The 26,375-nt window shown below is 42.9% G+C and overlaps 1 protein-coding gene across 1 annotated transcript; it reads left to right on the forward strand.

The window, feature by feature from the left end:
* Window positions 1–249: 249 nt before the first annotated feature.
* On the forward strand, window positions 250–26,375 carry LOC107753210 (moesin-like). Its single transcript, XM_016569337.1, has 9 exons — window positions 250–338; window positions 1,042–1,125; window positions 1,221–1,316; window positions 10,019–10,170; window positions 10,276–10,359; window positions 10,433–10,579; window positions 10,696–10,792; window positions 10,883–11,046; window positions 25,961–26,375. The coding sequence occupies exons 1-9, from the start codon at window positions 333–335 to the stop codon at window positions 26,190–26,192; spliced, it is 1,062 nt and encodes a 353-aa protein (XP_016424823.1). The 5' UTR covers window positions 250–332; the 3' UTR covers window positions 26,193–26,375.

A 26,375-nucleotide genomic window follows, 5' to 3' on the forward strand; every position in this document is an offset into this window, starting at 1 on the left:
TTTTTCACTAGGGATGCTTGCACACAGAATGCTACAGACAGCTGACTACATGTCTGCCATTTGCGTTGAACCTCAACAAAAAAATCCTCATAAATAATTGCATACTGTAAATGTTATTTCTATTCCTTTCCTTTTGATTTCTATCTGAGGTCAAATTCCCACACAAGGCTTTAATCTGAAGAGAGATTCCAGGGCTGCCATTGGATTAGAGGCACAATGGAGCACATTAACTAGAGTAATCCTGGAGAATATCGCAAGTCCTTTCATATGACTCTGACGAGAGCGGACCACTACGAGAAGACAACCGTGAGGAACTATAAAAATATAGCCAAATGTCTGTGAGTACTGATTAGATATTTATTATCGCAGATTCATTAATATGGATAATTTTTTTCTATTTTCAAAAATCTTGAACTTTTGTACTTGTGAGAATAATGATATACATATGATAGGCTGTGTTAAAGCAGTAAAAACATTTTTTTTTACTCTCCCTCTCTCTAATACAAACTTTATCTTTTTCAAGTACTCTTGTTTAAAACATAATTATAGACGCTTTTTGTTGTTTGAGTTGAGTAAAATAGAATGTGGTTGTTCACAGCTATTTTCACAGCTTGTGCCTAATGCAAACCTTTTAGTTAATTTGGATGTTATTGTGAATACTTGTCAATTCATTTTAAGCCAAATAAAGTTATAATCACAATCCTAATATATTCAATTTTGGGGCTTTTCACACTGCGCTTAACCCTGAGATAACTTCGTTCTAAACCCTGCTTTTAAGCCCGGGTTTTGAAATGTGACTATCTAAATGTTGATGCGAATCTCCTGATTACTAGTGTTTTGTTTAGCTTATTTCAGGTTTATGAATGTGTAACACCCATGAATCTTTCATCTCAAAGGCCTCCATTACTTCTGAAGTTATCTTTGATTTGGGGGTTACTTGTCAAGAAATTATGCTGCTATATTTCAGTTGTTCAAAATGCAGCTGACCCTTCCTAATAGTTTTAACAAAGCCATATGTTATTGCATATTATGTATTTTCAGATAAATGTGCGGGTCACTACAATGGATGCTGAGCTGGAGTTTGCCATTCAGTCCAGTACAACTGGTAAACAACTTTTTGACCAAGTATGTATTTTGTATGGAATTTAGACACAAGTCATTAAATGCAACACAATAAACATTGAACAATCAGTGAGATCACTGCATTTGTCCTCTTGAAGGTTGTGAAAACGATTGGACTCCGAGAGATCTGGTACTTTGGACTGCAGTATCAGGACAGCAAGGGCTTCTCTACATGGCTGAAACTCAATAAGCGGGTTAATCTTAATCATATTTGCATGCCTCACCATTTAAAAAAAAAGATTTTAAGAGAGAGAAAAAAAAAGAAACAACTGAAATGTAAACTTAATAAATAATCAAATATTATTTTTAGTCTTTTAACCAGATTTTCTCTGCATAAGTGTTCATTGTGAAATGCCCACTTTCAGCTGAAGAATATTCACCCACCACCACTTGCTGTATGACTGAGACAATCACAAAGCAACAGCAGTCAATTCGACAGATGTGTATTTAATAAAATGCATTTTCTTTAACAAAAATGAGAACAAAAATTATAGACCTCCACAAGTTTTTATGCTTGTGGTTGCCAGATGTCAGAAATTTTAATTCTCGTAAAATGTTCTCGTAAAAAGACAAATTTTCTGCCCAGTGTTTTACCAAGTAGCATGATCCTGCAATACCAACACATTTTTTTTTTAAATATACTATTTCAAAGTATTGAACATTAAATTCAGTATTTGCATTATCAATTTCCACGAATGATTTACTGTCTTTTCATTTCATTCTCATAAACAATCCTTAACCCTAAACATAACAGCTGTTAACCCTCTTGAAATATTTAACCTTCATTTCGATATATGGGCACCTGTTTTCTGGTATTAAATTTAGTCATCTTAAAGACCTTATTTTTTAACATGGAAATCAGCTATTTGTATGTGTATGTGCAAGACTTGCGAAACCATAGTCTGGACAGCCACCGTGGAGCTTCCAGAGGCACCCTGCATCTGCCCTGAACAATTCTGGAAATGGGATAAAAAGGCATACAGGTGACAAACCAACCAACTGTATGAGGGATATTTCCATCTGGCAAACCACAATGAGCAGTGGGTTGTTTCTTCCAAAGCAGATCTATTTTCACCTTACCAAACTCCTGCCAGATCCCTAGAACTCCATACTGGTGAATATGTAGGCAGTTCCTGGACAGAGCGCCTGCAGCCCGATTGAACACTCACAGTACATAAACATCCCTTTAGTGATGCAAACTGGAGAAGTGACCATGTTAGAGCCATAGCAAACGCTCTTGACTTTGTGCACAAAGGCACGTGGCGGCCTGCTAGCACTGGAAAAAAAGTGCTTTAAAGCCAGAGAAGCTATAAGCCTCTCCAGCAGGTAAATGTTGTCCATCGGCTGGGTCTCCAACCACTGGCCACTGATGCCTCGTGGTTCCAATGGATGTGTTGGTCATCATTACCTAATGGTATGCCTACTGTCAAAAAGACTAGTGATGTCCATTTCCAAAAAAGCATGTATGCAATGACACCACAATTTGTTGATGGAGATGATGAGATGGATGCTACCAAAGCCTGTTGTTCCACACCTGCAGAGGTTGTAGGTGAAGTAGCCCTAAATGAATCATATTAATGCCTGCCATTAGCACTGAAATCAGTCTCAAAAACATCCCATACTGGAAAGATGCACGGAGATGAAACTAAGCAAGAGACTGAGACTGAGATAGAAAGGAACGCATAGTGACAAAATAGATTGTCATTCTGATGAACGTCATGGACTGCATAACAGAATTCTGTCTGGCTTTTAAAAACCGAAGCATAGGAGCTTCATGTGATGCATGGCAATAAGAACATGAAAATACGCATCTGCAACGTTTGTAAGCTTATCTTTCTCTGTCATTGACCAAAGAACAAGAACGTCGGTCACAACATGTGAAAGGAATACGTAGATACTCGTGTGTGAGGGATGCAGGAGAAAAAAAAAAATTTGTGGTATTCCCGCAAAATAGAAATATCTAAACATAAAATATCTAAAAAAAATCATATATTATTATTCATCTATTGCATAAAAGCAACAAGAACAACTAATATAACATAAAAACGATTAACAGGCACAAGCATAGGCAGAGTTTCTATTTATAACACGTGTTTGCAGCATTGAGCAATGTTGATATCTGGAACATAATGGCCAATCAGAGAATCTACTCACCGCTCAAAATGCAGGAGCTCCTGTGGAGGTGGCCGGATGAAGGGGAGGAGGACGACTAACAGAGTCCAGGGCGGACCAGATGGAGGGAGGAGCAAGGGAGGAGACAGGCGGGAGCAGGAGGAGCCAGGCGTGACCCAGGCCACAACCATGATGGCAGCCCACGGTGGAGTTGACAGAGGGAGGAGCCATGGTGGAGGTAGGGCTGCCAACTCGAGGGGGCGAACTGACAGCGGCGAAGCAGGTGGTGGTGGAGCCCGATGCGGAGATAGTGAGTCAATTAGCCAGGGCGACGGGGAGGATCCGGAGGGCCAAGGTGGAGCAGATGGCTCCGGCGATCAAGGCAGAGGCGGGGATCCGTAAGGCCGCGGTGGAGCCAGAGCGACAGAGGACCCAGGTGAAGCCGGAGGGACAGAGGGACGAGGAGTAGACAGAGGAGTGGAGTCCCGAGGCAGCAGATGGTCGACGACAGACCAAGGTGGAGCCGGAGGGACGAGGGAGCCCAGCAGAGCTGGTGGACTGATGAGCAACGGTGGAGAGGAGGGAGCTAGGAGCCATGATGGAGCCGCTGGGTCGAAGGGTTGAGGCGGAGTCCAGGATTCAGAGGCTGGAGGAGGAGACAAGGGATCCTCCAGCCATGACGCCGATGGAGACTGGCAGACCCGCTGCGATTCCACCGCACAGATGGTGGGCTGAGGGTGAGCAGAGGGGCTGCCAGGAGACAGCAGTGTTGATGGTGAGGACTGGTACAGAGGTGGTGGGAGAGGGAGGCTGAGCGGGAGTTTAGGATGCTCAGGGGGCTCAGGAATGGTGTGTGCAGCCCACATAGACCACAAGGCCACTCCCAACACCGGGAGCGCCAGTGACAGGGGGACGACCTCCGTGGTCATTTCAGGACAGCTAATCAGTTCAGGGCAGACAGATAATTCGTGTCAGGCAGATAGTTCAGGGCAGACAGGGGCATATCTGCATATATATCCCAATTAAATTCCACTGAGCTCAGCTCACCCTCAGCCATGGTGCAGTGGGCAGAGCTTCCCTCTGCGCTCTCGCTGTCCATGGTGCTCTCCCCCATGGCGAGCACTGTAGCCGGCTCTCGCAACTGGTCTCAGGCTCTGGCTCCGGGGCGATCCTCAGCTCTGTCACTCTCTCTGGCAATAGCTCGTCGGTCGCGGTGGCTTTCCGTCAGCGTTGGGCTCAGGCTCTTGCTCCGCGCAGCGGGGTGATGGTGGGCTGGGCTCTGCGTCTGGCTGTGTTCCGGATCGGGGGTTGACACTCCCCAGACACCGGATGATGGCCTCCCTCCAACTTAGTCCAGTGGTGTCTGGGGGGTCGATGGCGTGGTGAAGATTCACCCCGATCTAGAACAGAGACCTCAGCGTTTCATCATCAAATGGGCAGGACACGGCGAAAACACTAAAGTCCCTGGCGAAGTCGAGCAGGTCAGGGTTAGCATGGGCAATGGAGATGAGTTGGGAGGCGTAATAATCCATAACAAAAAACAAAATCTGAAAAAAAATGGAAAAAATAAACGAGGAAAACACTCCGTGGATCTTCTCTATTTCTAGGTCTGGTCTTCTGTCACAGCTACGGTGAGATAAACGCACAAAAAGATGAAGATGAATGCAAATAGTCTTTAATAAATCCACACAAGGGTAAATCCAGGACAGAACAGGCAGGAGACACACATAGGAACGTAGTAGACCGGACGACAAACAGAGAACAGAACACAACTAATATAGTGGAGCTGATGAGGGTAATTAATGACACACACCTGAAACCAAACAAAACAGGTCAATGAGGTGGGACACACCCTTTTCCGGCATTCTGCCATGCCAAACCATGTACACAGCAGCCTATGCTTGCATTTAGTAAGTGGTTTGTCAATGTTGATGCCTTAATAGCAAATATTTATCCAGAGCGTTTATGCTGGGATGTTGTGGCTAGGTGACACAAAACTTACTTTTTCATGTAAATTTCATGGATGTACAGAAAAAAAGTAACATAACTAGTAATGTAACTAATTACTTTTGAAATAAAAGGTAATAAAAATAATACTTTTAAAAGGAGTAATCAGTAATTTAATTAAATTTTTAGAGTAACTTGCCCAACACTGATTGTCAAGTCAAGTCACCTTTATTTATATAGCACTTTTAACAATACAGATTGTCAACGTAGCTTTACAATATTAAATAGGAAAAATAGTGTGTAATAATACAAAAGGACAACAGTAAACACTCAGTTTCAGTTAAAATCAGTTCATCATTGATTCAGTGATGTCACCGTCCAGCTCAGTTTAGTTCAAATAGTATCTGTGCAGTCAAGTTGACGATATCACTGGAAATTAAGTGTCCCCAACTAAGCAAGCCAGAGGCGACAGCAGCAAGGAACCAAAACTCCATAGGTGACAGAAATGGAGAAAAAAACCTTGGGAGAAACCAGGCTCAGTCAGGGGGGCCAGTTCTCCTCTGGCCAGACGAACCAGCAGTTTAATCCCATGCTGCAGCAAAGTCAGATTGTGCAGAGGACTCATCTGGTTCCTGTGGTCTTGTGTCGATGGCCATCTAGGTGACGTGGTCTTTGCTGGGGATCTGTCTCGGGCTCATCTAGTTGTCCTGGTCTCTGCTGACATTCAGGGTTGTAGAGGTCATCTCTAGGTGCTGATCCACCATCTGGGCTGGATACAGACTGGATCCGGGTGACGTCAGTGACCATCTGATCTGGATACAGACTTGATTTGGTGGCTACGATGACCTCGGAATAAGAAAGAAACAGATTAATATTACCATAGATGCCATTTTTTCTAACGATGTGACATGTACATCGGGTATTATGGGAAGTGTTCCCGGTTCCGGTTGACCTAATTAATGCAGCCTAACAATTGGGAGCTAAATAGGAAAAGGATCTGCGACCCGCAGTTGATTTTGATATTCTAGGTATTATCAAATGGCCAGAGTTTTGAGAACATAGCAGACGTGAAGGACTATACTGCGGTAAGAGCTCACTCAAGTACTGAGGAGCTAATCCATTCAGGGCTTTATAAGTAACTAGCAAGATTTTGAAATGTATACAATGTTTATTAGGGAGCCAGTGCAGAGTTGACCGTACCGGGCTAATATGATCATACTTCCTGGTTCTAGTAAGAACTCTAGCTGCTGCATTTTTGACCAGTTGGAGTTTATTAAGTGTGCTGAGCAACCACCCAATAAAGCATTACGATGATCTACCCTTGAGGTCATGAACGCATGAATTAACGTTTCTGCATTTTACTTTGAGAGCATAGGTCGTAATTTAGATATATTTTGAGATGGAAAAATTATGTTTTACAAATGCTGAAATGTGGCTTTCAAAGGAAAGATTGCTATCAAATTTTGGCCCGATAATGTTTTTTTAAATTTATTTTTTTATTTTTTACATTTAAACAGAATTTAGCAGTAAAAAATTACTAGTCATCCAGGTTTTATATCAATTATGCATTCCATTTTGCAAATTGGTATGTTTCATCAGGCCGCAAATAAATATAGAGCTGAGTATCATCAGCATAACAGTGAATGCTAACCACATGTTTCCTGATGATATCTCCCAAGGTTAACATGTAAAGTGTGAAAAGCAATAGTCCTAGTATTGAGCCTTGAGGTTCTCCATACTGCACTTGTGATCGGTATTATACCTCTTCATTCACGCTTCATTAATTTAATAAGCGGCTTAATAACAGCCAGTTTGAAGATTTTTGCAATATCCTAATGACAATGACAAATTTATAATAGTCAGAAGAGGATCTATGACGTCTGGAAGCACCTCTTTAAGTAGCTTAGATGATGTAGGGTCTAATATACATGTTGTTGTTTTAGATGATTAACACGTTTAACAATATAAATGCAATTATCCTATAGTAGAGAATAAGTGGAATTGTTCCTCAAGGGATCTATAGTCTGATGCAATGCTGTAGCTGATGGCTGCATTGTTACAATTTTATCTCTAATAGTATTGATCTTGGAAGTAAAGTAGTTCATAAAGTCATTACTGATATGGTGTTGGGAAATGTCAATGCCTGTTGATGCTTTATGTTTCGCTAATTTAGCCACTGTATTGAATAAATACCTGGGGTTGTGTTTGTTTTCTTCTAAAAGAGGCGAAAAGTAATCAGATCTTGCAGTTTTTAATGCTTTTCTGCAGGAGAAGGTAATTTATTGCCATGAAATTCGAAATACCCCTAGTTTTGTTTTCTCCTAGCTGCGCTCCATTTTCCAAGCTGCTCTCTTTAGGGCACAAGTGTGCTCGTTATACCACTGTGTCAGACTGTTTTTCTTAATCTTCCTTAAAGGAGCAACCATGTCTAAAGTTCTAGAAAAGAGAGAGTCCATAGTTTCTATTACATCATCAAGATTTTCTGAGCTATTGGATATGCTGAGAAATTTATATAAGTAAGGAAGATTATTTACAAAGCAGTCTTTTGTGGTAGAAGTGATGGTTCTACCATATATATGACAAGGAGTTGAATTTACAGATTTAGCTGTATGGAGTACACACGAGACTAGATAATGATCAGAGATATCATCACTCTGCTGCAGAATTTCAACGCAATTAACATCAATTCCATATGACAATATTAAATATTTAGTATGATTTCGACAATGAGTAGGCCCTGACATGTGTTGTCTAACCCCAGTAGAGTTCAGAATGTCTATAAATGCTGATCCCAATGCATCTTTTTCATTATCAAAATGGATATTAAAATCACCAACAATTAATTATCTGGAGCCAGCACTAACTCAGATAGAAAATCAGCAAATTCTTTAGTAAAGTCTGTATGGTGCCCTGGAGGCCTGTATACAGTAGCCCGTACAAACATCACAAGGATTTATCATTAACACTTGTTTCTCTGGATAACGTTATATGTAGCACCGTTACTTCAAAGGAGTTATACTTGAAGCCTGTTCTCTGAGAAGTACTGAAAATATTGCTAGAAATTGTAGCAACACCTCCCCCTTTACCTTTTGGATGCGGCTCATGTTTATAACAGTAATCTTAAGGGGTAGACTCGTTTAAACTAATGTAATCATCTGTGATCAATTATAATCAAAACCCATGCAGTTCCCCTGGGACACAGCAGGGAAGCAGGAGTACCATGTGGTATTATATTTTGGCATAGTCAGAGAAACAGAATTTCTGTTGAGTATAAGGTCAGCTGGTAGAACTGTAACAAAAATTAGGCTTCACAGTTGCTTAATAGTGATGAGCAGATGCTGCCGGCTTTCTGAATTTTGGGGCATGCTGCATCTGTATAAGCTGCTGGGTTGTCCAGACAACATGTGTTTTTCAAACACCCCAGCATTCAATCCGAAAAGATGTCCAGGGACATAGCATTTTTGTGGTTTCTGCCATTAATTCGGGTCTACTTGCAAAAGATTGGATTCCTGGGTATGGTCAAATCCAGCCAAATGCAACTGTCTCACAGACATAGGCAGTGAACTGCAATGTGGGCATGGGTTTGTAAGTGCCTCGCTGGAAGATGTCGAGTGTATCTAAAGCATGAAATCAGTGTTTTACTAAACGGCTTGTTAGCTCAGCATGCTAAAACAGCCCAAGAACAAGAGGGGTCACTCATGTTGTTCCACACCTGTAGAAGAAGGAGAAAGGACACACAGGGGCTCCGTTCCACATCGTTTTTTATGCCATTCCCTTGCTAACTTCCCTCCATCTCATTCACTCAGATGTACATCATTGATTATGTTGCACGAGTGCCCACTGCTGGTGGAACCCTTGCAATAGGCTGAAATGGAACTAAGCCCTTTATCACTTGGAATGCGCTATGGATTTGATTTATTTACACTTTTACTTTATGAATTAGTTTGATGCAGCAGTCTATATGTATAGGTATGCTTGGGCTGTTTTAAATATAAAAAATGAAATAAAAATATTCATATATCATAGAGTTGTTTGGGGTGGGGGTAAATTAAACACGATCTGTGGTGATGTCGCAATTGTGTTGCATTGTGGTGTATAGAGCGGCCTGAAGTGATACTCCAAAACACTCCTACCTCTGAGCTGTTAACACTTAGATTGTGCTTTTGTTCTTCTTTATTTATAATTTAGTGATTTTAAACTTTATTTATGCTTTATATTTGTGGTCGAACAAGTTAGAGGCTGTTTATATTGAATCATTTATATACTACTCCTTTTTGCAACACAGGTTTAGCTGGTAGGAAATCTGACTGACTGGAAAATAACCTAAGACGTAATATTAGGTAGCAAGATAACCAGTGTAGATGTTAGGAAATGTTAATAGTGAGTGTTTCTAAAAAAGTGCATCTAGTAAATCAAGCTTAAGTATTTGGAGAATCTACAGTATTGAGTTCAAATTAACTGTTGGATCCTTAAAACCTTAATTAGGGGCATGTACTTTATTTAGCTTTTAATTTAAACTGTCATCAAAATCTCACTCTAGCAAAATCTCACTCAGTCATGTTTAAAACGGAAAGCAAGAACAAGAAACCAACTTAATTAATGTGTAATAGATTTTGTATTTCTGTGAACACTGAGTTTTTCTTTGCAGCACTTGATTGCTTTAAAAGAACATACTGAAACACATCTAACAAATGCATTTGTGTTTATATGTTAGGTGACTGCTTAAGATGTCAGAAAGGAAAACCCACTGCTGATAAAATTCCGAGCAAAGTTCTACCCTGAGGACGTAGCTGAAGAGCTGATTCAGGAAGCTACGCAGCGTCTTTTCATCCTCCAGGTGAAAGAGGGGATCTTGAACGATGATATCTACTGTCCACCTGAAACGGCCGTTCTCCTGGCCTCATATGCTGTGCAGATGAAATACGGAGACTACAACAACGAATATCACGTGCCTGGATATATGTGCAGAGACAAACTGCTGCCACAAAGGTGCTTCTCTATTCTCTATTCTACTCTTTTAACACCATCTAAGACCATTATAGTATCTGAAAGTATATGAAAGCTGCTGTCTTTCATATAAATACCTTCTTTTAGAGTTCTAGAACAACACAAACTGACTAAAGAGCAGTGGGAAGAACGAATCCAGGTGTGGCATGAGCAACACAAACGCATGCTCAGGTAGAAACTTCACAAATTCTGAACCTAAAACTAGCTGTTTGAGTACATGGTCAGTGAAGCTTTATCTCCACAGAGAGGACGCTATGATAGAATACTTGAAGATTTCCCAGGATCTGGAGATGTATGGAGTGAACTATTTCAGCATCAAAAACAAAAAAGGATCGGAGTTGTGGTTGGGTGTTGATGCTTTGGGACTCAACATATATGAACGTTCAGACAAGTACATCTTCATCTATATTTTATTTGTAACTTTAATGCAACTAATACAACTAATTCAATTTGTTGTAAATTCTTTGCAATGGACTGTGCCATGTTAGTATTCCTGTTTTTCAACAGGCTGACACCTAAGATCGGATTCCCTTGGAGTGAGATACGGAATATTTCTTTCAGTGACAAGAAATTTGTCATTAAGCCCATAGACAAAAAGTCACCGGTAATTCAAAATCATAAATTTAACCATCAAATCATTCATTCATACACAGTATTTCACCTGCTGCACTACATGTCCTTTGCTCATCCACAGGACTTTGTGTTCTATGCACCTCGTCTGCGCATTAACAAGCGTATCCTGGCTCTGTGCATGGGAAACCATGATCTTTATATGCGACGCCGCAAGCCAGACACCATTGAGGTGCAGCAGATGAAAGCTCAGGCCAGAGAGGAGAAGAATAAGAGACAACAAGAGAGGTGACAACATTAATAACAGATATATCACACAGCACAGACATAGCATCTTCAATGCTATTTTTTATTATACCTAAGGTTAAATCACTTTATCCAGGATACTGTCTTTTAAGCAGACTCAATAATTGTGTATCTTTTATGAAAGTAAATCATTAACACAATAGCTCTGTTCTAAAACTTAGTGAGCTGCCTAGCTAGACAGCTTTTTAAAGCATTGTGGGAATGCTCCTAATGTCAAGGCTGTTTTCTTAAGATAGGCAGTAACATTAGGCTGCCTTATAAAATACCTAGTTTTGGCAAAATTCTTAAGTGGCACTGCAATTTTTCGTCATAGAAATGTAGTCCAAAAATTGAATCAAATTATTACAAAATGACTGAGTTAAGAGAAATGTGGATTGTATTACTGCACTGCAAATATAAATAAATATTCATAAGATCCAGTAATTTGGTACTAATTTAAAAGGTTTTTTATTGAATATTATTGAAACATCTGTAAAACTTTTGACTAAGTCAGCTATAGTGACTTACAAAATTTCCAAGCACTATCACAGATTTGAGACTTGAGTTCTACTTCTTTGAATGGTAGGAGTTACAAGGCAGGCATTATCACAGGAAGCTTCTCCTAAAGTGATGCCATCTGACCTAAACAGTCATAAAGAGAATTTCCACCGGGCCATTCCGGAACGCGATTGCAAACGGACCGAGAGCGCCACGCTCTCTACCTCGCACCGGGCCCTGCATCAGCTAGGGAAGGCCCTGATTCCACTTACAAATGCAGGGTGTTTTGAGCTCCTGATTTGTCAAGTAATTGAGTATTTGAGCACATTTTAGTCTTCCAGAAGCATTTCATAGGGCTGAGCACTTTGCCATTGATGAACGATTCAGAGAAAGTTGGATTGTCTACTCTTCAGTTGGATGCAGTTAGTTACAGTAGCCACAGTATCGTGAGTATGGCTTCTGTATGGATTTCCTCTAATAGTTCTGCAATGTGATTATAGGTACAGTATGTGGACTGATATGTCTGTTTTGTAACTAATGCACTTTTTTTTCCCTTTTTTTTTTTTTGGCCAGATATCAGCAGTGGTGCATAGATGTTGTTTCACGAGCAAGGACCACACCACAACCAAATATGTTAATGAATAGTTTATTGCTCAGAATGTTAGGGATGAGTAGGAAGAGGATGAAAAGGTAATGGGAATAGGATGATGGTCAGGTTGATCTGGGCGTCTGGAATTGATGGCCCGTAGAGACCCAGGGTGGGGGTATCGTCTCATTTGTATATTTAGACCAGACGATTAGGACCCCCTAAGTTGAGAAAAGCTGAGGTAAGCTTGAGCTTGGCGGAGTACTTGAGATTGTTGCAGATGTAGGTGCGGTATGCTCGTGGTGACCAGATTCTGATAGTCTCATCGGAGATTCTACGTCTGGTTGCTGATATTGCTGCATCTGAATCTTGTGGCCGGTTTTCCAGTTTTTGTAATGAAGAGCGGATCTTTATGAAGTGTTTGTCCTACGTATCTGAGCGGACATATTCAGAAATAGGTTCGAGTGGACTTAGGAGTTTAGACAGAAGATGTAGATAATAAATGATGTTCCTAATTGGTCAGTTTGCTTCTTCAAAGGGTGAAGATGTGTGTATCTAAGGAGTAAAATATAGGAGTGGACAGAAGGATTGAATGTAGAGGAGTCAGTGTGAGCCAAAGAATGCTAGCGAGAACATGGAATCTAAAGTTTGACAGTCTCGGGATTCAGATAGCATGATCGTGTGAGATTATACAGAGGCTAAGTAGGTTAGTGGTTAGTGGAAGGCGTTTGGTGGTTTGGCACAGGTTCTTGTTTCGTAAAGCCTTTAATGAGCATGGATGTGTGAAAATGAGAGATAGCAGGGCAATTGTTGCCAATGGTTAGTTTATAGAAGAAGTTGATTCCTGATAAGTAGGCTTGGAAAGAGCACATTCGGATCTTTCAGGAAGGAATGAGCGCAAGAAATTAAGTTGCAAGGGCAGCATGTCGGTTGATGGAAAGGAAACTGATAGAAGGAATAGTGAGCTTGGAGCTGTTCCAGCCGGTGAGGTCGCTGAAGCACGCTCGGGGCAATGCGATTAAGTATGGCTTTTGAGAAGCGTTTGTAAGAATTGTTGGTCCGCAGTGGGACTGGAGTAGAATGAATGTCGATTCTGGACCAAGGCTATGGATTTCTGAAAGGAGAAACGAGACAATGAGTTGGCTATGAGAATAAGGTGTCCGGTATATGAGCTGCTCAGAGCAGGAACTGCAGTTGGGCAGATATTAAGTGAGCCTGTGCATGAATTGTATAATAACAGCAGAACGGGATTTCCCTTGTTTATATTTTTAACTAACACTGCATTGTCCGAGTAGATGGGTATTGATTTTCTGGACCATTCGTGCCCCCAAAGGATGGCTGCCATGATAAATGGGTATATTTTATGTATGTGGTGGAGAAAGCGCTTGACTGCTGACTGAGGAGACTGAACTCCGGAGGTCGTTTGGAGGAAAACCAGCGCCCACAGTAATGGCCGTCGAAGCCTATTGAGGGTGCTGCATCAGTATATAGTTGGATGTCATCGAGATGAATGATGTAGTTGTTATAGAGATAGAAGATGCTGTTCTGGCTTTGCTTCCGGCTTCGCTACCGTTCGGACGTTATTTGCATGCGCTCTGCGCTGTGCTGCATCAGTATATAGTTGGATGTCATCGAGATGAATGATGTAGTTGTTATAGAGATAGAAGATGCTGTTCTGGGATGGGAGGAATTGTTGCCAGAGGCGCATTTCCATTTGCATGCATCATTTAATATGACTCTGTTGTGTAGAGATGGGATGGCTGCTGCTTTAGACAGAAGGTTGGACAAGAAGGATTTCCCTTGAGGAATTATCCAGATGGCATAGTTGAGGTGGCCTAGAAGTGCTAGTAGCTGACGCTTGTATATCTATCTGTTAATATAAAGTTGGAACGAAGCAGTGAGATTCGGTGGTTTTTGTAGAGGGTGGAGATGCTTGAAATGAAATTGAGTCAAGGGTGATGCCTAAAACTTGATGGCAGTACGAGGCTCTGAGGTTTTCTCCTTTGAAAATGGAATGCTGAGTTTGGTGAAAACCTTGATTAGTGTTGAAAATTCTGATCGCGGTGGTGCGATGAAGGTGTAACGTTAGGAAGTCATCCGTAAGGTGAAGGACGTAAGGGAGTGTGTGGTTGTTGGTGAGAATCCGGTATAGTGCTTCAGAGAGAGTCAAAATCCTAGGTCTGCTTCTGCAGCCAAAAGTGAGGCATACAGCAAAGTAATAGGGACTTTTCCAGAAGACTCCGAAGGATCGCTAGAAATCTGGATGGATAGGCAATACTTTGAAGGTGTTGGTGGTATCAGCTTTGGCGAGCCGAGCTCCATGGCCTGCTAGATAAATGAGTTTGATGGTGCTTAGGAATAATTGAAGGGGTGGAGCTGCAGCGGATAAGCTGTTGAGACTTTAGTTTTGCATGAGAAGGATGGTTGAGGTTGAAGGGGGCGATAATTGAGCATGCTGAAGCTAGATGTGAGGGGCTCCGCAAAGATGGCGTGAAGGGATGTTTGAGCTGCGAATGTCCGACAGTAGAGTTCAGAGTCGAGAGTGCCCCAGTATGTCTCCTAGGAAGGAGAGGGAGGGAGAGAGGGGAGAAAAAGTAGCTATTGAGAATTATTAGAAACACGAGAGCCGTATTGCTGTAAATGGCTGAAGGAAGGGTGGAAGAAGGCGTGGCCTCGCTCCCGAACCTCAGTTAACGAGTTAACTCCCTTTAAGTACTAAAATTTTTATCAGTTCTTTTTCTGAGTGTTCTCTTTGACATTACACTAGCGCCCTTGCAAATGCCCTGTACTAATGCCTAAGAATTATTTTTGTTCAACAATGGCCAACAAGTACATACTGTATCTTAAGTAACAAAAGATGTTACAAGAGAATCAACTTTATTTTGCCTCATTGCCAATGTAACATGCTCAATTTTATTTTATTTTATTTTTTATTTTTGTCTTTTAGGGTACTATCATTTCAAGTGGCTTTTCAAATTTGATGTTGTTGCAATAGAGCCACATATTCATTATTATTAGCCACATATTATATATAGTATCATCATCTTCTTTAGATCCGTCTTTGCCACAAAGGCACAAGCATATTCCACTGGTTGTAATCGGCTGCATGAGCTTCTGCCTTTTCCCAATTAACCCCAGCTTGCTTTAAGTCCTCTTTGAACATACTTTGCCAGGTCTTATTTGGCTTTCTTCACCTTCGGCATCCATGTCATTGTGTTTTTTGCTAGGCATTGATCTGATTGCCACAGAATGTGGCTTGCCAGTTGGAGGCGATGCTAAGACACAATGGCGGAAAGTCTGTGGTTTTTACCCTTGCAGGATCTCTTCATTTAAAACACGGCAAAGATGCAGAGAATGCATCTGAGACAGCACTGGTGGAACACGTCCAACTTGTGAGCAATGGGCACTGTGTTTTTCCAGGTCTTGCAGGCATAGATTGCCATCAGTAACTTGATGGCACAACTTCCCAAGCCTATGAAATGCTGCAGTGAAAAAGTGATGATCAATAACATCAATATCATTAATACAGACATTAGAATCAGCAGGCAAGCACTCAAGATTGTGTAGAGTACCTAGAAGTGATTGTCTCTGATGAAGCGTCCAGGCAAGAAGCTCTTGCCAGTATAGCCAAACAACTGCTGCACTGACTTGCCTCAAGCCCATCTGGAAAGACAAAAACATCGGTCTTGGATTAGAATTAAGATATCAGTTTAGATGTCATCTAAATTTTTCTCTATGCTTGTGAATAATGGACACTCACATTAGAGACCTGTGCAGGACAGCTTTTTCAGTCCCGCTCCTGCAAAAAAAATAAAAATAAAATCATGTTCTCCTGCTCCCACCTGTCACAATTATGTTTTTTCCCACTTCCACCCACAAAAGCCCACAGGAAAAAAGTATAGGTAAAAGTAAAGGTTGATTTTTCAGTACCTCTTCTGCCAGTGCTCCTCTGTTATGGTATTTTTCTGTTTGCTCTCCCATTGAATAAAATATAAAAGAAACCATGAACAAACAACTTTTACTTTAGAACTTAACTTAGAAACTTTAACTTTTAGAATATATATTTAGGCCAGAAAGTCAGAAATAATAACAATTTTAAAATAGAAGATAATAAACATAAAGATAAAATAAATTGACCTTCACACAGACCTTTAAAGAATTTAGATATACTGTTTAAGACTCCCCTTCAGGAACTCGAGCTGCGTTGATAAACGCTTTGGAAACGCCCCTGCATGACCGCGTTCTGAAGCACGTGTAAAATCAGTCCAATGGAGCAGTGAGACATCACAAGCGGGGTGACGTGAGCAATCAGGAAGTATAAAAGTGCATCCGGCAGAGTGCAAGTTAGCTTCTGCTCTTCAGTAGCGCTCTGTGTATGTGTCAGTCTAATTTACTGTCGTCTGTCAGTACACAAGCATACAAATATGTCGAAATTTAAGGCTATGGCGAGCGAACGGCATTACAGACGTTGTGTTCCTCCCTGCCCAGCGGAGGGATCCGAGACGGGCTCGTCCTTTTCTCGGTCCTCACCTGCTAGATCCACAGCTCCCTCTCAGGGATCAAAGCCCGCGCTGCGGTTTCTTCCCCCCGGAAAGAGAGCCAGACATTTCATCTATCTTCCTCCGAGGAGGTGGATGTGATGAGTGTCGAGACAGAGGAGACTGTGGACTCGCCACCACAGTCCCTCGCGTATGAGGAGCTCGTGGAGGTTGTGACTCGTGCTGTAGCCAAATAAAAAATTGATTGGCCAGCCGAGAAACAGGACGCTCATCCTAAGAGTAAATTAGATAAGCGTTTCCTGAGAGCCAGATCACAACCTTCACGACGGGGCCTTCCGTTTTTCCCCGATCTCCATGCCGATGTGTCAAGATCGTGGGAGAAACTGTACCCATCCCGTATTTACAGCCCCACAGTCTCGAATTATTCCAACATCGTTGGGCTGAATGAGAAGGGATATGGGGCGATGCCAGTGGTGGAGCAGACGCTTGCGAGCTATCTCTCCCCATCCTCAGCATCATCCCTGAAGGCCCCGAAGCTTCCCACCAGACCCGTTAGGCTTACATCGAGTCTGGTTGGGAAAGCTTATACGGCGGTAGGTCAGGCTGGCGCATGTTTGCACACCATGGCGGTGTTACAAGCATACCAGGCTGACCTGCTCAGGGGTGGGGCTGCTGAGCGGCAGCAGCCCAAGCCATCAAGCTCCTCATATCGCCAGTCTCAAAAACAGAGCGTTGCAACCCGCACCCCTCCACAGAAAGATCGGGGGTCGGGGCGATGCTCTCAGTTGGGGTCTTCTAGACCGAAAACGGATCTGCGAACCGTTATTTTGTCTAAGAGGACCTCGGCTAAATGGTCCTACCATTGTCAGGTCCCTGAGGGCAGCCCACCTGGAGAGGAAAGGATAACACCTCAGTATACGGTGCCCAATCCTCCTCAGTGCCCTCACGGAGGCTTATTGATACCCCTGCCACCCTCGGTGCTTCAGGGCTCAGTGAGCTCCAACGAGCGAAAATCCCAGCTGCCGCCCGGCAACGGTACGGCACGGGAGAGCTCGCCCCCTCAAGTGAGGGTGCTACAGCAGTCAGGTCGGTTGTTCCTTCAGTGCCCTCACGGAGGTTCATTGATACCCCTGCCACCTCGGTGCTTCAGCGCTCAGTGAGCTCCGACGAGTGAAATTCCCAGCTGCCGCCCGGCAACGGTACGGCACGGGAGAGCTCGCCCCCTCAAGTGAGGGTGCTACAGCAGTCAGGTCGGTCGTTCCCTGCCGGTCATCCGCTTCAGGGCACCGAACTGGCTCCTCTAATAATACCAGAGGCCAGCCTCGAGAGGCTGGTTCCCTTAGTAGATTTTCTGGTAGCGTGGAAACTTCTACCAAATATCTCAAAATGGGTCCTGCAGATTGTAGAGAAAGGTTACAGAATCCAGTTCGGTTCTCGTCCGCCTCGTTTCAACGGGGTCATCCCCACACTAGTGGGCCCCGAGCAGGCTCTGGTAATGGAACAAGAAGTAGATACTCTCTTGAGGAAGGGGGCCATAGAACGTGTTCCTCCTCTCGAGAGAGCGTCCGGGTTCTACAGCCATTACTTCATCGTTCCGAAGAAGGATATATGGGGCGATGCCAGTGGTGGAGCAGACGCTTGCGAGCTATCTCTCCCCATCCTTAGCATCGTCCCTGAAGGCCTGAAGGAAGCAAGTAGCGGCGTTCCAACGTTTCCTCCCTCGTCGCTCCCAGGCCCATGGGACTGCTGAGCGGGAGCAGCTCCAGCCATCAAGCTCCTCATATCGCCAGTCTCAAAAACAGAGCGTTGCAACCCGCACCCCTCCACAGAGAGATCGGGGGTCGGGGCGACGCTCTCAGTCGGATCTGCGGACCATTATCTTGTCAAAGAAGACCTCGATTAAGCAGTCCTGACGCCACCATTGTCAGGTCCCTGAGGGCAGCCCACCTGGAGAGGAAAGGATAACACCTCAGTATTAGGAGTGGAGCATGCACGGTCAGCTCTCGAGGGGGCTGATTGTTATGACTGCGAGTTGCTCTTGCTGCGTGTGCTCTGCTCTCGCGTGGCCGTGTTTGATGAGAGCGGCCAGGCTCGCGATCCCGCTGGCAGCGGTCGCAGCATAGACTGTTGTCGTGGGGATCGCAGGTGGATTTAGCGGAGGGATCCGAGACGGGCTCGTCCTTTTCTCGGTCCTCACCCGCTAGATCCGCGGCTCTCTCTCAGGGTTCGGAAGACCTCAGTATACGGTGCCCGATCCTCCTCAGTGCCCTCACGGAGATTCACTGATACCCCTGCCACCCTCGGTGCTTCAGGGCTCAGTGAGCTCCGACGAGCAAAATTCCCTGCTGCCACCCGGCGACGGTACAGCACGGGAGAGCTCGTCCCCTCAAGTGAGGACGCTACAGCAGTCAGGTCGGTCGTTCCCTGCCGGTCATCCGCTTCAGGGCACCGAACTGGCTCCTCTAATAACACCAGAGGCCAACCTCGAGAGGTTAGTTCCCTTAGTAGATTTTCTGGTAGCGTGGAAACTTCTACCAAATATCTCAAAATGGGTCCTGCAGATTGTAGAGAAAGGTTACAGAATCCAGTTCGGTTCTCGTCCACCTCGTTTCAACGGGGTCATCCCCACACTAGTGGGCCCCGAGCAGGCTCTGGTAATGGAACAAGAAGTAGATACCCTCTTGAGGAAGGGGGCCATAGAACGTGTTCCTCCTCTCTCGAGAGCGTCCGGGTTCTACAGCCGTTACTTCATCGTTCCGAAGAAGGATGGGGGGATGCGTCCGATCTTAGATCGCCGTCTTCTGAACCGCGCTATCAAACGGCTTCGGTTCAAGATGCTCACTATCAAGCAGATAGTATCTCAAATCCAGTCCGAGGACTGGTTTGTTACGATAGATCTCACTAGCTTACGAGTCCTCTGGCCTCCCATCGCCTATGGGGGTCAGAGCGCACTCGACCAGGAGTATGGCGGCCTCCAAGGCTTTCAGCTTGGGTGTGGCCTTGCAGGACATTTGTGCTGCGGCGGGCTGGTCCTCTCCGCACACTTTTGTCTGCTTCTATAACCTAGACCTGGCATCTACCCCAGGTTCCCAAGTTCTCTCTTCGTGATGTGCTCATAGGATACACACACAGGCAGGGACTTGGTAGTATGGCGCAGTGGGTATTCTTGTTCCCAAAGCGTTTCTTGGTATGTATGTAACCATTGTTCCCCGAGGGAACGAGACGCTGCGTCTCTTTGCCATACTCCCTGCATCCCTGCAGGTGCTACTTCATCGAAGCTAACTTGCGCTCTGCCGGATGTGCTTTTATACTTCCTGGTTGGTCAAGTCACCCCGCTCGTGACGTCTCGCTGCTTCACTGGACTGATTTTACACGTGCTTCAGAACGCGGTTACGCAGGGCTGTTCCCATATCATTTCTTGACACAGCATCTCGCTCCCTCGAGGAACCATGGTTACATACGTAACCTGGAGACGATAAACATATAGTCTTTTTGCTTTTTGCAATGCCTATCCAATCATTAACAATAACTATTCACATCCGATAATAACAAAACAGGCCTATCTTCAATATTTATAAATCAATCAATCAATCAATCAATCAATACATAAATATGCACGCCTACTTAATGTGTCCATGTTATTCACTGATGAGGGATTCAGATTAATGCATCTCTGCTTCATTATGTGACTGCAAATATATTTGCAAAAACTCTTTCCTGCTGGGATGCAAAGTACATGGCAAATTCTTGAAAAGCAGTTTTCTTTTGTTTGTTTTTTCAGGTGGCAGTTAGGTTATCCTCTGTGTTTTCCTCATCAACTTTAAACTTTAACAATCTTTAACTGACACAGTTTCGGATTGACGAATGTCGCTATTTTGTAGAGCATGTAAATTCCACTTGCTGTTTAGCAACAGTAGTTTGTCCAGACGTTGCACACAAGTCACAGTTCAATTTCAGTGAGAATGCAGTCAGCTCTGGCTGCTTCGCAGTGGTTTCTTATTCTTACAGACCATGGCAGAACTAAAGATGCACTTAAGGTCATATTTTCTGACTCCAAGGTACTGGTTGCATCTTTGAATGGCTTGAAAAAAGTCACCACAGTTTAAAGAGTATTCTTGGTGATGCATTTTTCGTTGTCATACTGTTTAGTATCCAACGGGATTGTTGCAATGTCATCATACTGTTGAAACACAGAATCTAGAATTTCAAAATTAGAATTCCATCTTGTATCCACTGATTACTTTAGAGACTTACCCAGTTTAACTTGTAGGCCAGAATATTTGAATTATTTGACTAGGTTTTTCACATCTTTCAGAATCTGGCCATCTTTGGGTGTTTTATCCATCACAGCGAACGAGAATTGTGAAAGACGTAGATGACCTACAACTGCTTTACATTTCACAAAGACACCAAAGGAAAACAGATGCTTTTGCCATATATGAGATCCTTCCGAAAACGAGAGGAGTAGGGAGAATCTGTCACTCTGCTTAGACAGTGTTTTTTTTTTTTTAAAACAAATTTTGTTCACACTTCCATATGAGTCAGTACCAGTTTAATTTTTTGCTGGTCTTCTTGCATTTACATGGCTTTAACCAGCAGATGTCCTCAGCATTCTATGTTTTGAGTCCATCCAATCTCGGCGATGTGCTTTTCTGTTGTCTGCCATTTAATGAGTGAGCCCTTTAAATTCATATGGATTGATTAGCTGTCAGTGTTCTCAATGCGATCCCAATGATCCCAATTGTTCCTTCATCATTATCGTCATTATCGTTATATCATTATCATTATAGTTATTCTCATTATAATATTATAGTTATGCCATATGGTGTGGACTCTCAGTATTCTCTTAAATGTAGAATGATCTTAAGGACTTTATCTTTATAGTTAATGTTATTGTTATTTTTCTTGTGAATGGGCCTGAAGTCATTTCTATGTAACGTATTGTGTCTTCCGATAGTTTTTGGTCCAGATGTCAGTTTCCACAGTGCATTCATACTTTACAATTGTAATGGTCATGTCATGGACAACAGCTCTTCTTCATGTTTGTGCCATTTTAATTCCTCACAACAAAATTTCCAATCTTGGCTGCCGTCAAAGAGGTATTACACTAGTTTAATAAAACCTTGGCCAAGGACAGTGTCAGAAGGTCATAGGTCGACACAAAGAAAGTCAACACATTTTTATGTTGTTACATCTTTTAGTACACTTGACACTGCCTCCATTAGAGACAGTGACCCTGGAACAGTCATGCAAGGCAAGGGAACTAACTTGTGCAGTGCGGCAAACTGGGTGAATGGGACGGGCCATTCAGCCTAATCTAGCCAGTGCTGGGGAAGTTCACATCATACCTTGGTCTTTAGCAAACCTGAGCCAAGTAGCCACTGCTCTTTTCACCAGCAGTAGCCGACAAAGCAGGCATAATTACATATGTCAGGATGCTGGTCTTGACACTGACACTTGTCAACCTCCAAAGTCACACTTTATACCTCAGCATCTTGCTCACTGGGGCCAGTGTACCCAGTGCCCTTGGGTTATCAATACCATAGGTTCAGGTACAGGCTTCAGTTCAGAATAAAGCCCCCATGTTACCATATTTTCCCAACAGTCTTGAATGAAAATGTGGAATGCAGGTCCCTCTTGGCAGAGGTCCCAACTTCCCTTTCCCAACTTTCCTTTTGGCTGTCTCTAGCTACTTGTAGTTGTACAAAGTGCATTAATGCAGCACTTATTTTCCTCCATCGTCAGGGAATTTGCATCATGAATTACTTGGACGATTGACTGATATGTACCCCAACCAAAAAGCAGGCGAGGAACAATACAGATGAGGAGCGATACAGATTATTTCTGATGTTGAATGAGGAGAAGAGCTGTCTCACCCCATGCAGAATGGTATCGTATTTGGGCTTGGTTCTGGACTCAAAGACTATGAGAGCATGTCTACACCCCAGATGATTCTGATGTTGTGGAGAAGATATACTATTTAATGTCAAAATCTTAAAAATCAGTGAAGTGTGGATGGAGGCCTTTTGGTTTGATGGCAGCAGCCTCTCGGGTAGTCTGCTTCACATGTGGCCATTACAGCAGTGGTTCAGAAATAGCAAAGTGAATGCACATGAAAGCGGTCAGAGAATTTTGCGAATGGATCCCTGTATGTCAGCCATGAAGTGGTGGTTTTAAAAGCCAGGCCTCCAGCAGAAGGCCCTTTGAGATCAGAATTTGTCAAGGGAAAGAATAGTGATGGATGCAACCAAGATCGGTTGTGGGGCCATATGGTGAAATTGCCTGTTTCAAGGTTAGGAGCCCTCTTGGGCAGAAGTTCATATAAACCAGTGTGCACAGAGAGAGTTCCACAGAGGTGTCTTACATAAACCATCAAGGGAGAACACACTCTCTATCTCTCCATGGCTAAGTTCGAGCTCTCCTCATATGGGCACATGCACAGGGTCTAACATCTTCCAGGGGTAAACAATGTGGCAGCCAATATTCTGTCAAGGGGAGGACCCAGACCAGGAGAATGGCGGCTGCAGCCAGAGATCATGCAAGCCACCTGGACCCAGTTCAGGAGGTCACAGATTGAGCTTTGTGCCTCCCAGGAAACTACTCTGTGTTCCTTATGGTACTCAGTAGGCCCAAGGGGAACACTGGGGTAGATGCCTTAGCATATAATTTGCCTCTGGGTCTTTATTATGCCTTTCCTCCTTTTCCACTTCTGCTAGCAGTACTGGTCAAGATTCAAGAATCACAAGCCAGAGTCCCGCTCATAGTTCAAAATTGGCCACACCAGCTGTGGATGCCAGATCTGGTTACATTGCTCAAAGGGTTCCATCATCCAAATACCTCTTCTTGAATTACCTTGTTTCTTGTCTCTGAATGAAATGGCACCTACTACTGTATTGACATTACTGAAGAATTATCCACATCAAACTGCATGACTTGCTGTCTCGCTAATTCGCTGGATTGGCACAATTTAACAGTATAATCCAAGGTGAGTTCAGTTTGCTGTATCAGTCATTCTCTTAGTCTCTTATCACATATATCATGATCACGAATCATGAAGTCTCTCAGTTCATTAAAACTGCAAGTGTTTGCCTTTATCTTGAGGTCTGTAAAAAAGCAATCAAACGCCTCTCCTTCATGCTGCATTCATGTTCTAAAAACATTTCATTCATAAGTCTCATTCTTCTTTGACAAACAATGAGCATTATTTTTTTTTCCATTTACCTTTTCTGGTTTCTTATTGTCTGCCTTTTCCTCAAAATTAAAGGTGTTGTAGACCTCCACGTCATCTGCTCCTGCAATGGTAAGTAGCAGTACAACATTTCAGTATCCACTTTTCCAGTAGCTGCAACATACACCTCAAAATGCTGTTTGAAAGTCCTCCAGTTTGTGTTAACATTTCCACACAACTTCAACAATCCCAGTGGTTTGATTGTGTCCATGGTGTCCTTGTTACCCCACTCTTGGTACAATGTAATATTCAACAGAACAACAATAAAAAGAAAAGGCAAATAATTGCTGGTGCTGGCATCTTTATTCCATGTGGAACATCCATCATACACAAATTACTATGACTGCTCCACTTAGCAAATGCACATAACTTTATACAATCCATTGCTGCCACCTGCTGGACTACATAACATCCTAATCATTACACATATGTGCCAAGACCTATGTTCCTGGAAGCCTTTCATGCTTCACCACAGAGGAAGAAGCCCAGTTGCACTTAAACTGCCCAATCAGGGCTCTGAGGAGGTGTATAGCCTGTACTCAGTCTTTAAGGAAAACTGAGGTGCATTTCCCAATAGCATCATTAGCCAACTATCGTCACAAGTTCCACTGAACTCCATTGGTAATGATGGAACTTGCGATCATAGTTGCTTTTGGGAAATGCACCCCAGATCAGTTACTGGTCTGCTATAAAGAGTCAGCACTGGGCCAGATGATGTCAAAACAGGCTGGTCCTCTGGGTGGTCAGGGCGAGTGAGATGGCATATACAGGTAGCAGTTCAGGTGTCACTCCTCCTATGAGAGTGATAGCACATTTCACCAGAGGGATGGCTGCATCCTGGGCATTATTCAAATGTGTGCCCTTAGAGGAGGTCTATGGCAGGCTGGACTTCCTCACTTACATTTGGGTGGATTTATTGCCTGAATGTGGCTTCCTCTGTGGCTTCTTCTGTCCTACAAATAGGGGGAGGTCTGAGTCCCTAAAACACTTGGTTCTATGAATAAGGTCTGGACACCACCCAACGTGATCACTTGCTGACTAGGTGGTGCCAGTTGACAAAATAAGAGAATGTGCTGGTGGTATTGCACCTATATTTATAGATTATGATTGCACACAGGTGGAGTACGTTTAATTTGATATACCATCTCCTGACAGCTAGCCCTCTAGCGGGGCTGTCCTATGTGGTAGCCTGTTGATCTTATTCATAGAATCTTGGTTACTTATAACTTCTTACTTTTTTAAATAAATAAATACATTTGCATTAATTCATTAAGCAGACACTTTTATCCAAAGTGACTAACAAATGAGGAATACAACAAGTGATTTATAGTAAGGGACAAATAAATTGCAAGAAGTGCTCATAATACAAAGTTTCAGACACTATTAAGAATAGTACACGCTGGAACAGGTTAAGTGCTCACGGAAGAGATGAGTTTTCAGCTGTCTCTTAAATGTTGTCAGGGATTTGGCATTCCAGATGAGGGTGGGAAGATCATCCCACCAGCAAGGAACAGCGAATGAAAATGTTGGAAAGTGAATCTGTGCCTCTCTGTGATGATACCACAAGGTATCATCACATGTGATGGTTGCACACTTACTGACCCCAGGCTTCTGCAAGGGATGTAGACTCATAATAGTGAGTAGAATAGGAGGGTATGGAGTATGTGGCTGTTCTGTATGCAAGCATCAGTGTCTTGAACTTGATGCAAGCCACAACCAGACATTGCAGGAAGATAAAAAATATGTGTAATTTTACACTGTCAGGCGATTACATCTTTTCATATGGGTCCAAATGGTAGCTTGGTTGATCAAAACTCTCTCTCTTTCAGTTCATTTAACAGTGTGGGAATTTCTGCCAAATGTTTCTTTTTGAACCATAGAAGGAGCGACAGGAGCTAAATATATAGAAGCTACCTGCCTACTACACAGCATTGAGTCAACCTATGAAAAGGAATGTCTCATTTACATATATTATGCTGGTTCAAATACGTCAATATTTGTATTTGACGTAAAATAATTTTTAGAAAAAGACAGCTCATTAGATTTTGAAACAGAGCATAATGTTCTTCTAGTGGTGACTATGTTTTTAATGCATTTTTATTTTAGAGCACTTCTGGAAAATGAGAAAAAAAGAAGAGAAAATGCAGAAAAAGAAACTGAGAAGATTGCAAGAGAGACGATGGAGCTCATGGAAAGACTTCGACAAATTGAAGAGCAGACCAAAAAAGCTCAAGAGGGTTGGAACTACAAATGTCTACCTATTAGTACAAATGTCACATTAATAGTTTATGGGTTTGATAAAGTGTGTAATTTCCTCTCAACTAACGTTACCAAATAGAATTGGAAAAAAAAATAGTGGCTGTTCTTGAATAGGTTTCCTAAATACACCACCTGTCTGCAATTGGTCACATAGTCCCGCCACACGCTGAAGCTATTGGTTGATACATTGTTGCTGTGAAAGGCTGGATGCTCAAACGGAGACACCTTAAATATTTCTATCATATTTTACTTTTCCGAAAAG

This window comes from Sinocyclocheilus rhinocerous, unplaced genomic scaffold, assembly GCF_001515625.1.
Source record: "Sinocyclocheilus rhinocerous isolate Xijiao unplaced genomic scaffold, SAMN03320098_v1.1 scaffold1402, whole genome shotgun sequence".
In the NCBI taxonomy this organism is placed as follows: domain Eukaryota; kingdom Metazoa; phylum Chordata; class Actinopteri; order Cypriniformes; family Cyprinidae; genus Sinocyclocheilus; species Sinocyclocheilus rhinocerous.